We start from the raw sequence: 12,009 nt of genomic DNA, 5'->3' as shown, positions 1-12,009 counted from the left end.
GTGTTTGCATCAAGCTAACAGACTACACCATAACTTTTACATATATTTATCAAACTGAAATTTAAAAAAAATCAGATATAAGGAAATCAATCCAGGAATCGTAAAAAATTTGAAAGTGAATCAATTTTCCTCCACACACATAATTAAATCGCATAAGAAAAATTGCTGCAGAGATGTGCCATATTAGGTTTAATGCCAGATGAAGGCTGCAAAAGAGGTCTTACATTAAGCACATGTTATTTTGAGTGTCCAGAGCTTTGCAGAGGCCATATAAACTGGGCATACAGTGCATTTAAAAGTACAAATTACTTAATATTTCAAGGAAAACAACCAGAAAACCATGTCACCACACTCTGTAACAGAGACAAACTGTGTTGCCAAAGAATAAATACTTTCTTGTACTTCCTTAGGTTAAATCAGTATACATTGCATAACGGTGTGGGAACAAACTTATTATGACCCATTTTCAATGCCTAAACAATGCACTGCTCCAAATTTTGCTCTTAACTCTGTCACAATGCAACAAAAATATGGGTAATAACATGAAAGATACTGTAGAAAATAATTTACTTACGTTTTAATTGGATTTTTGAACTGCGCGGAGGCTTGTAAAGTGAATTAAAAGCCAAAAATGCAGCTGCCAAACTAATCTTTGTCTGCCAATGATTTCATATTAACCTCCTGCAGATATATTGGCAATTTGTGCAATGGGGCTGGAAATAAAATATTTATAATAATTACCCATCATACTGAATTTTACTGGCATCTAAATACTTCATATTTCAAGGCGCCCCCGTCAGGTCACGTTCGGTGCAGAATTCTATTTTATTTTTTAATAGTAAAATTTACTCAAATATTTAATGTGAACAAATCAATAAAACCTCACATGAGTAGTGTCCTTTTATGGATAGTTATATATTTTCTACTTGTGCTTTCACAGTTCAGTACATTTGGCATCTTCCTGGTAGGATCACTTCTGTCCCCTTCCTCTCTCAGGCAGCAGAACTGCTGTAGGACTCCTACACGGGGCTCACTGCTCGAGCATCCGCCTCTGATCTCACCATATCCATGACGATTCGTGTCCGAGTTTACACAGTGGCGCACATCCTGCTTACCAGTGCGTGGAGCCACAAGCGTGCATGGCTGCGAGAGATGTGCTGAGTGTAGGCTTCAGTGCATACTGCTCTGCCCCATGCATCCCGCTTCCAACCCCGAGGCACTGTATTGGCACCGCGCCGCTCAAAGTATTAAGCCACGCTTCTCGCTTTTCGCGTCAGAGGCCCAAGTGCTTGGAAATCGATGCGTGAGCAAACTGTTGGTGCGGGGATGCATTTACAGCACGGAACCCCCCTCCCCGCTGTGTGGCGAAAAAGCGGTGGTGGGAGAGGGGAGCACATTCAGCACCGTGGACAGAGTCAGAAAGAGGGGCTGACTGAATTCACAAATTTCAGCACCATGGACAGAGTCACCAAGCGATAGTGGGGGCTTTTTTTTTGGCAGGAGTGAACAAACGGTGAATCTGTTCTGTTCCCTCAGTTATCCCGTGGGAGCCTGCCTGACAGTACTCATAAAAATTACAAGCTACAAGAACAGTTTTATCTCCCTTGTTCGGCATCTGCCTCACGTGCAAGTTCACACCCATACACGGAGGGTGATGTCACTGAGCCATATCAGTAATTTTCAATGAACACACGCAAATATAATACAACTAATAATCGACAATGCGGTTTTTATCAGTTTCATGTCTGCATTCCGCTTTAAGAAGTAAAAGTTTGGGTTGGTAGTCAGCTGAAAAATCGTATTGATTCCTAAAAGTTGAACGCTCTCTCTAGTGTTGCTCTGCTTCACGCTCAGTAAGTTACATACATTTACACTAAGAGCTGTCTCGTCCAGACTACATCTGGGATCCCCCGGGTAGCTCTGTCGGAGCACCAGGGTTAAGTGCCTTGCTCAGGGACAACTAGATGAGCTGGTTGACGGGTGTCTAAAGAGCGAAAGAAGAGAGACAACCCCACCCACATTTTCCACCTCGCCCCCGTGGATTCGAACCACCAACTATCCCGTCACGGTCACTGCTTCTGAAATACCCACACTGGGTGTAAAGAAACCAGGGAGACCCCCGTGTGCCCCTGAGTAACTTGTACTCTTGGTTCTCCTTTAAATTTCCTCCGTGGCAGGGGTACTACATCTGCCACTACCATCAGCAGCAGCGCTGCTTCTTGATGTTGTGGTCGGTAATACGCATGCGCCCGGCATTGGAATTACTGCACTGGCAAGAATAAGTTGGACCTCGTCTGTCTTCACTAAAAGAAAAATATATATAACACAAGTATGGCAGTGTTTAGAAAAAGAAGGATGAGGTGTTTTTGCGTCTGGTTGTTTCCTCTCGTAGTGACCGCGGTGTGCGCCCAAAGGTAAGTGAGAGGGTCGGAGGATGCTCCACTCATTTTTTTTCCAAGTGTTACAGACGGCATGGAAAATACTTGGACACTTTATGGTCCAAGAATGTCTCTTATTTAAATCTGCTGTGCACCTTTCTCTCTCTTTTTTTCTTCCATAGTGCCGGTGTCAATGACCCTAGCAATATGTCTTTGGTAAAAGAAACGGTGGATAGACTGTTGAAAGGTTATGATATACGATTGAGGCCAGATTTCGGAGGTAAATGAACTCGTATTATCACCAACTCTGTCCGAGTTTGCGCCTTGTCAGCCCATATAATAGTACAGTGTGTAAATAATCACCGATAACTCAATTTTGTTTCTAATTTCGGAAAGTAAGACACGTTTTTATCGACTCCTGCCACTGTCTGTGACATATTAGGTGATACAATTGAGGTAAAATGTGTCAAAACAACCCAGAGTATAGCGACTTAAAAGGAGAACACATGACTGATGTGATAACGATAAAAGAAAACACTAGCTCATTTATTTGAATGAAAAATCGCTACAGTTAAAAAAAATATGTCTGTCAACTCTCAGTGCACGTTTGCTGGCATTATAAATAATTATGTGCCATTTTTTTGTTTCTATTCATGATCAAATTCAGGTGTTTCCTGCGACAGAAACACATTTATGGCTATAGGTGATTTCATGTCAACAACTTTTAGGGGAATTACCAGCACTTTGACCGCAGCTCAGCGCATCTAATCCCAAAAATGACCACTGTAAACTGTTATCCGGCTGACAACAGCTAAATTCACAAGTGTTAATCTGTGTTTTCATCACGCACACATTATCAAGCGTAGAATGTGTCAGTGAATCACACAGGCTGCACCTGGTGTACAGTGTTGCTCACCGTTGTTTTGATCTGCCCTAGGTGCTCCGGTTGGAGTGGGGATGAATATAGACATAGCCAGCATAGACATGGTGTCAGAAGTCAATATGGTAAGTAGGCCATTATCACGTCCACTTTGACAATGGGTGACCACTCTACACTAATGATCCCTGCTAAGCGTAAACCTACCAGGGGAAATACCCTCCCAAACTACCGGGGGAACCCCCCTCTTAAAGCAGCTCTATGTAAATGTGTGTTTTCCTCCGATCACTCGCATCGACTTGTGGGTTTGAGGACTCAAAGGCAATGATCGTTTTGTTTGGGGGTTGGTGGCATGACATCAACCTCTCCAGGGTTTTGGAATTGATTGACATTTGTCGATTTGTTTTGGGCCTCTTAAGATGATTGCTGCTTAATTTGCTGAGCAGGCACACAGCCAAGCATCACTAACTTCACTAAATCAATGATTTGGGGGAAATTAAAGTTCAATCCAATCACATCTTTCCTATAGGTGGAAGTTATAGCCCAGTTCTCAAGCTTGGCAACATTTCAGACTGACATATATGTTGCTTTATGAGAAATGTTTTTAGATTGCTTGTTATTGCTGGTTTATTAGGCTTAACTAGAAATAGTGACAGTGGAGGAACTTGCTGTGGATATGAAGTGTGGAGATTTAAGTTTTGCTTCATACAAGTGCACCTCCTAGTGATGAGCTGGTGGAACTGCAGCTCAGTTTGCAGAGAAAACTCAAGGCTGCATTTTATCATCATGGAAGGTCACTCTTGACACTTAAGGCACAATTGACAAGGTGAGCAAAAATTGATATTTATGGTAATATGCATGAGATTCTGATAGGTCCATTGCCAGCTTTCTCTTTTCTAACACACTCTTTCTGTCATTGACCTCCACTGTTTTTATTTACAACTTATTTCCATTTTGCACAGATGTGTCCTGCTGTTGTGGTTGTGTTTGGTGTTACTAGCTGTGATATGAGTCATGTTGTGATATCATGGGATGATTAAACACTGAAATATTTTTGGCAGCAGCACCCCAAAGGCTGTTGCTCATGTTGTTATCTTTGTGCTCCTGTTGACTATGTTGATGTGTAGGGATGAGATGAGGAAACACATAACACCATGTCTATTTGCATGTATTTACCCAGAAGACCAACCACAGGCAAATACATCTGCACACACAGGCGCTCACATCCACAGTGCAGGTCTACAGAGTCCTCCACGGAGGCCTGGAATTCATAATTAAAGGCATGTTTTACCTGTGTAACCAATGCAAGAGCTTGACAGATGCTGCTATGTTGTGCTTGTGCATGTGTGTGTGAGTACATGCAAGTTTAGAATGTATATTGCAAGGGTAGACATTGGATGTATTTCCAGGAATGAAATACTATAGTATTACGTAAGACAGTATTGTATCTAACCCTAATCAACTAATGCATAGGATCTGTTTCATCCTATTCATATCTAGCATTTTGCAGCGAGATTGAGGGTAATGATTTTTTTAATGTTAATCTCTTAAAAACCCTCTTGGATCTGCTGGAAAATGCATTGTCACAGTCAAAAACGGGGCTGTTTTTCTAACAATATAAAAGCTGACTTTTAAAAGATATCCCAGGTTTCGTAGGACATCAGCGCTACAAATATATGATGCTTTTATAGAATATGATTGTCATGCTGTAAATTAAACTACCCAACAGTATATAAATGAGTTACATGACCACAAAATTGTGCTTGGCAACAAATAAAAGGGGTATTGATTGTTTTAAAATAGCATGGAGCTAGAGCTTCAACTATTAATCGATAAGTTGTCAACTATGAAATGAATCGTCAACTAACTTGATAATCAGTTAACTAATTTGAGTCATTTTTAAGGAAAACAGTCAAAATTCTCTGATTCAGCTTCTCATAAGTGAAAATGTTTGGGTTTCTTTACTCCTCTATGACAGTAAATTGAATATCTTTGTGTTGTGGATAAAACAAGAAATTTGAGGAAACCATTTTAGGCTTTGGTCGACATTTCCAGTCATTTTCTGGCATTTTATAGACCAAACTGCTTAACAATAATCAAGAAAATAATCATGAGAAAGATTGATAGTGAAAATAATCGTTATTTATAGCCCTAGGTAGAGAAAGTGAAATCCAAAAGAGGGTGCGGGAAGAGGGTGCAAGTGAGATTTGCAGCCATGGTGTTGCCAGTACACAGTACACAGTAGTACGTGACACTCCAAAGTTTGTTGTGCTTTGTTTACTATTTTCTCTACTGCTCTCATTTCCTCTGAGCTGCAACTTTCAGAAAAACAAGTAGAGTATATCCCAGCTTCATTACTTTCACCCAGAAGTGCGTCAGGGCCGAGGCTTATATCCACACACACCCACCCACACACATGGCCAAACAAAAAAAAAATCTCACTCTCCATCCAAACACACAAAGCCAGTGCCGCGCAGCGTCTTTGATCATCCCATTCCTTTGTCAGCTTTGGCCCACTAAACACCCTCTAATGTGAAAGGGGAGTCATTACCACCTGACCCATTGGAGTCTCATGAAAAGAAGAGGCCACATGTGTGCGTAATGGTTTCGGCATCTTTGATCTGCTCCCCTTCCTATAAATGTAACCACTTTTCAGGATAGCAGCTGGTGTAGAAGCACTTTCCTTTCTTCCATTTCCTCTCCCCCATCTGGCTCTCTGTCTGCCACTTATTTTGGTGCGGGGATAGAACCACCCTGTGTACTTTCTTTAGAGAGCAGATGAGAAACAGAGTTGAGGATAATGGAGAGATGTCACTGAGGGATGTATCCAGCAGTGTCCTATTAGCCATTACGGCAGAGCGGGACACCCATGCTTTGGCATCTATTAACAATATATCTTTCCATCACCCACCACTGCTCTCTCTGTTAAAGGCCTCGCATTAAAAGCAGAGGCATGAACGAGTGGTAACATAGTGTATATATTTGATATTTCCACGGGGGCCATTAAAATAAGGAACTGCAAAGAGGTTTGTCTTAAACCATCTGTTTTAGCACTTTGTTTCCAATGTCACAGAGCAGAAAACCCATTTAGAAACAACACAGGTCTCTAGCTCACTCTAGATGAGTCACCAAACTAAGTATGCAAGCCTTCAAGCGTGAGTCGCCCAGAGGACATGAAGTCCTCTCCAGTATTTTGTCACGTAAGCAGTTCTGATGTCCAAATGCACAACCTGGACGTAGGCATGTTGCAGGGCTCTTAGTTAAAAGTGCTGTATGTAACTCTGGAGAAAGATAGTTTATTGTTAAGTGTCGTTCGGTCCGACTACCAACCCAAAGCACTGGTATTTGACAACCTGGGAATGAAACTCAACAATTGACCATCTTTCTCCAGAGTTACTTACAATACCCGAAGCAAACCCATATAAAAGGGTAGCAACAGATAATGTGCTTCAATCAGACAAGCTCAAAGTCCGACCCAGGACCAGCTGTGGCCTTGAACCAATATTTAATGGCCCTTGGCTTGACTATTTAGATATATTATATATGGTCTGCCACACAATATTGGTCAATCAAGCAATATCACTTTGCATTTTTCATTTCAACTCACAATAGCAGCACTATCACACAGTTTGTGGACATGTATCAAGTAGGAACTCTGCAGGCGGAACAGATGTGTTTTCATACACAGATGACCACCACGCAAACAAAACAGTTACCCAACAGCAGACATATCCTGCTAGGTAGCAGGCATGGCCACAGCAAAGAGGCGTAAAGTTGATGGTGAGGACAGCTGCTTTCAAAAGCAGTGGAGAGTTGAGTACTTTTCACTAAAGGATGAAACAATTGTGTTTGTGTCATTTGTATTGATTTTTTTTTTTTTCCAAATAGCCCGTCAGATACGATAAGCAGTCAGCCCCCAGTTTTCTTATCTAATCTGGCCCTGATTGAAAAAGTTTGGACACCCCTGGCTTAGATGTTTTAAGGTTAAAACCAAGCTGCAACCTCCTGAAAACCAGAGCTGAAACATAAATACTCAAGTGGCAAAAACTGCAGTGCTTTGGATGGCTAGTAAATCCCCACAGACCCCCATGCTCTGCCCATTATTTTACAGTCAGTGGTTAAAATGTGCACCAGTAGCTGAAGCCCTGTAGTTACAGGGGAGGTCAAAGGTTGACCTTTGAATGAGATCAAGTTTATATTTTCATGATCAATCAATATGTTGTTACCATTACAATGATAACATTTCTGTCCACAACAAAAGTGTGAAGAACCACAAGATATGACAAGCAAGGCTAAATGTGGCTGAACATAGCAAAAGTGAGGAGCTATGCAGACTAGCAAATGAAACCCACTTTACCAGGCTTACTTTATAAAACATAGTAAAGATACTGGTATCAAATTAAGCTAGATGACCTGAGGCATCCATTGGTACCAACAAATGTTAGAGTGAATGCGGATGAGGGGCCCATTTTGGAAAATTTTGTTCCACTGCCTTTCCTTCTTAATGGCTGGCTTGAATAGCTTGTTTTATTGAGTCATATACCATGTAGAAAACTACATTACATGTCACTTAGGCCTGGAGCCAGGCATGGAATGAGGAGGCTGAGGCGTTCATTACATACGCACAAAAGGTCACTTGTTCCTGGGTGCCAGGGCCAGAGTCCCAAGCCTGCTAGGGAGAAAAGGAATAGGATATGATCGTGTAAGACCTAGAAGTCAAATTTTTCACCTCTGTATGTATGTGACAGACAGAGAGAGAGACAGAGATAGATAGGGGAGAGAGCTCTGACATTCACAAGTAACCATGTTGAGTGCCAGAAGCAATGCTGGTGTTGGAGAGAAGGTCATGTACCTACTGCTGCTGAGGGTTCATTGTGCATGACTCAGAGGTGGACATACAGAGAGGGAGACATACACACTGAATACCAATGTCATGTTAGACATTTGACCCAAGGCAAGTGGCATGGCGAGCTTTAATTCATGCCCTGGTCAAAGGAAGAATGGAGAAAATGGAAAGAAGGCATACAGAGAAATGAGTTTCATTCTTGTTCGTTCTTCGCAGCAATTCTCTTTTGTGCACTTTCTTCCACTACCATTTAAGTCTCAATATTTGCTTTTGCTTGAGCTCCTGAGCACTTGAATCCTAAGCCAACAGTTTTCACAAGGGAAGAAATACTCCTGTCTGCGGATGAACTAAAGTTCTTATCCTCCTCCAAAAGGCAGAAATACCATTATTGATGCACATAAAGGTCAAGAGGAGCTTATTGATTGCTGGAGAAGGACTTGTGAAACTCAGAGCCCCCCATTTTTGTACTCAGTTATTTCCACCTCTCAACAGAAGACATATTTGATGGTATATGTCTGCTAGGAATGCATCAAGATTGCACAGAAAACTAGGCACTTACTATCAGTGGTAGGCTGTCAGGGCCATCTAGGCTTTCTCTGCTGTCCCTGTCAAAATCAAAATCATAATTTGTTTTTCATAATTAAATAGAAATGTATATGTATGTAATTACTTGTTCAGTGTGCGACGTATCCACGAAACAAATATGTGTTTTTTTCTCATGGACGAGTACTAGGATTTCCTATGTCACTTAAATGCATCACAGCTCCTCAGACCAGCTCTATGTGGTAGTGCTAGCCTTTTGCTGGAGCCCAGAGCTGCAAATTGATTACAACTTTGAGTGACAGTATTGTCAACCAATCAGATTTTTATATGTAGTGACAAGACGCCTCGGGCTCTGCAATGTATCGCTGCGCGAGCCTTTGGTGCGTCATCAGCTTTGAGCTTCAACTGGCGGGTTTTGACGTTAGCAAACCAGCTATGTAGGTACTGACGGACAAAAACAATGGCCGCTACATTTACAGCTGCTACCGACCTCGTTGCCGACCTACTTCAAGTTCCTTTTTCAAGAGGACCGCTTGCAGACAAGAAAGAAATAACTACAAGCGAAAGACCAACACCTAAACTGGATGGGTTTACAAAGGCAAGCAAAGGTTTTGAACGGCATTTCACTCAGAGCAACCATGACCGCTATGAGTGGCTAACAGCTAGCACTGAGCGGAACAAGCTGTTTTGCTGGTCATGTTTACTGTTAAACACCACTGAAAACGTGGAATAGCTCCGGTTTTAGCACCCTGAACCGCGTTTTGAAGATCACAAGGGGCTGCTGTTTGTTGCATTGCTTTATTCACAACTGTTCCCACAATTCAAGCAGACATTTTCCAAGTCAGAGCTCAGGTGTCTGAATGAGAGCTACAGAGCAAAGTTTGACCTTCCCAGACTCAAAGCTGAAGTCAAAGTGATGTACAACATGACAAACTTTCAGCGGAAGAGCCCAAGTCATCTACTGACTTTTCTGAGGAGACAGTATGTCGGGACTTGGCTTGATGGTAACAATATCAGTGTCCGTAGCCTCAGTTGAGCGATCTTTTTCGGCTCTCAAACGCATCAAAATATATGCAAGGAATACAACTGGACAAACACAACTATGGGCACTGGCTTTTATCTCCATAGAGAAGGAGCTGCTCATTCATCTAAAGCAGGAGGTGCAACTGCAACTGCAGGAGGAGGTCATAGAAAGTTTCATCAGAGAAGATTGATGGATGGATTTTATTTACAAGTGATGGGTGAGTGCTACTTTTTTTCTCGGATAAAGTTATTGTATTGTTGTGGTTAATATAACATCGTGCATTGCTATGGTTGTATCTGATAAATATTGTTGGGTGTAACATGCACATGTAATTGTTCTTATTGAACCGAAGGCCATGCGGTGATAATATTATGGTAATTTTTTCTGTCATGTGGTGTTGATGTGCAATCTGATTGCTAAGAGACGTGTATGGTGATCTGATGGTGGTGCTGCAATCGCTGCTACTGGTGTTGCGATTGTTTAAGATCAGTTTTTGTGTTGGTGTTGATGCAGTGGTACAAATAGCAAGATGATGTGTTTTGTATGTGGCAGTGTAGGCAGTCACTGACGTGAAGGGGTGTGTGTGTGTGTGTGGGAGGCGGCTCCAGCAGTCGCAGGTCATTACTGATGGCCCTGAATGAAACACTACAATATGCTACTACCTAATATATATCATACAAATGGTCACACTATAATGGATGTTGGCTGAAAGGCAAGAGATCATCTCTTACTATTTGATAATAAATGGAAAGGAAGATCATGGAAGCACTTATGCGGTATTGCGTAATATCTCATCCGGACCCGAGAGCTTTAAAATGATATTAAGTCTGCATGTGTACTTCAGACTAGATCTATTTCACAGCAGCATTCAATAGGCTATTGCTGATGTGGGCAGAACTGTAAATTGATGAGCCAAAGTAGAAGTCCATATGATTTAAATAGATTTTCTGGCACACATTTAAACATTTAATGCCTACTTTGTAATGGCAATGGTGAGGAACAGCTCACCTTAATCAGCTAATTGTAATGTTAATGATACTAATCTAAAGATGGAGTGTGTAATTAATCTTTAAAGATGATGAATGCAGCTTAATTTTAATTTTTTGAAAGGAGACAGAGACATGATTGTCTCTTTGGTCATACGCTTTTGTCTGGCTCGGGTTTCACCAAAATTATGCACAAGGGTTGATCTCTGCAGTCTTTGTCAGCGCTCAAATTATCTCCAAACTCCTGCTCCATGATGGTTGCATAGTAACTAATGAGAGTGTAGAGGCAATGTGTGAAGATTCACAGACTGAAACGCATCCCAATTGTGGGGCGGAATAAATACACTCCAACTTTCTGTCCTATTGTGAAATGAACTGTCAAACTATTAAAAATGATCTCCACACTATATTTAAAACTCATAACGAGCTAATGAGCAAATGGGGATTGACCTTCGTCCCCAGATGTAATCACGGGTGATAAAGCACTTAGTAGAGTTTAAGATATTATTGTAATCCACAGAGCTGTAGATGGTTGGTTTGGGTATTGTGAAGCACAAATAGAAGCTGCAAAACAAAAATGAGTTTGCTTTGGAAATGTGCAATGGTTAATCATACCAATCAAACTCTCGAGTTGGCTGTAAAGGGTAATTACAGTACTCATAACTGACATTAAAAGTTTTAGATACTGAAGTCCTTTGGAGTGACTTTTGCAGTGTCTCCTCTCTTATTCACAGTCTATATTAAGCTACCATGTAGAGCAGACGTGGACATACTTGTACACTTAGAAAGTCTCTAGTGAGGATGTACACTCTTTATCACACACATTCCCAAATCCTAATCGCTCGCTTTTCTCCAGTCATGCTTCCTCATAAACTGGTATGTCAACGTAGCCTCCAGGAAAGTAGCTGTTCGAATTACGTAACTGAGAGAGCAGAGACAACTAGGGTTCAGCAAGGATTTGACTTGGTGTTGTAATGGAGAGAGCTGGAGCAGAACGTAATGTATGAAGAAAGCTATGGTTCTAATGATAACAGTATTGATTTAGTCTAGCTGCTTAGTATAGATGATACATCAGTCTTGCTCGAATAGGTTTTGAAATACATTAAAGGATAGCAAATGACTTATGGTGTAGTGCATAAAGAAGGTACCTTATTGCATATTTAATAAGGGAAGAAAATAGTCGACAATTAAAACAGTTAGGGCAAAATTGCCATTTTTAAGATCAGACGACTGGTTAACTATATCTTTCCCTGTTAGCAGTGTCAACTCAGTATAATCACTGTACTGACTCTGCTGTCATGAGGATGTAAAACAGTAGGGATTACCCAATTAAGAGTTACACAAGAACAATCCTA

The 12,009-nt window shown here is 41.3% G+C and overlaps 1 protein-coding gene across 1 annotated transcript in view; it reads left to right on the top strand.

Annotated features, from left to right (window-relative positions):
- The first annotated feature begins 2,331 nt into the window (after window positions 1-2,331).
- LOC121952482 (gamma-aminobutyric acid receptor subunit beta-2) overlaps window positions 2,332-12,009 on the top strand; it is a 69,541-nt gene continuing 59,863 nt past the window's right edge. The window contains exons 1-3 of the mRNA XM_042499199.1: window positions 2,332-2,414; window positions 2,561-2,658; window positions 3,316-3,383. Coding sequence (XP_042355133.1) covers window positions 2,332-2,414; window positions 2,561-2,658; window positions 3,316-3,383 — 249 coding nt within the window. The remainder of the gene's footprint in view (window positions 2,415-2,560; window positions 2,659-3,315; window positions 3,384-12,009) is intronic.

Source organism: Plectropomus leopardus, chromosome 13, assembly GCF_008729295.1.
Source record: "Plectropomus leopardus isolate mb chromosome 13, YSFRI_Pleo_2.0, whole genome shotgun sequence".
NCBI lineage: Eukaryota > Metazoa > Chordata > Actinopteri > Perciformes > Serranidae > Plectropomus > Plectropomus leopardus.
Note: the sequence above shows the minus strand (reverse complement) of the source record. Positions and strands in the feature narration are given on the sequence as shown.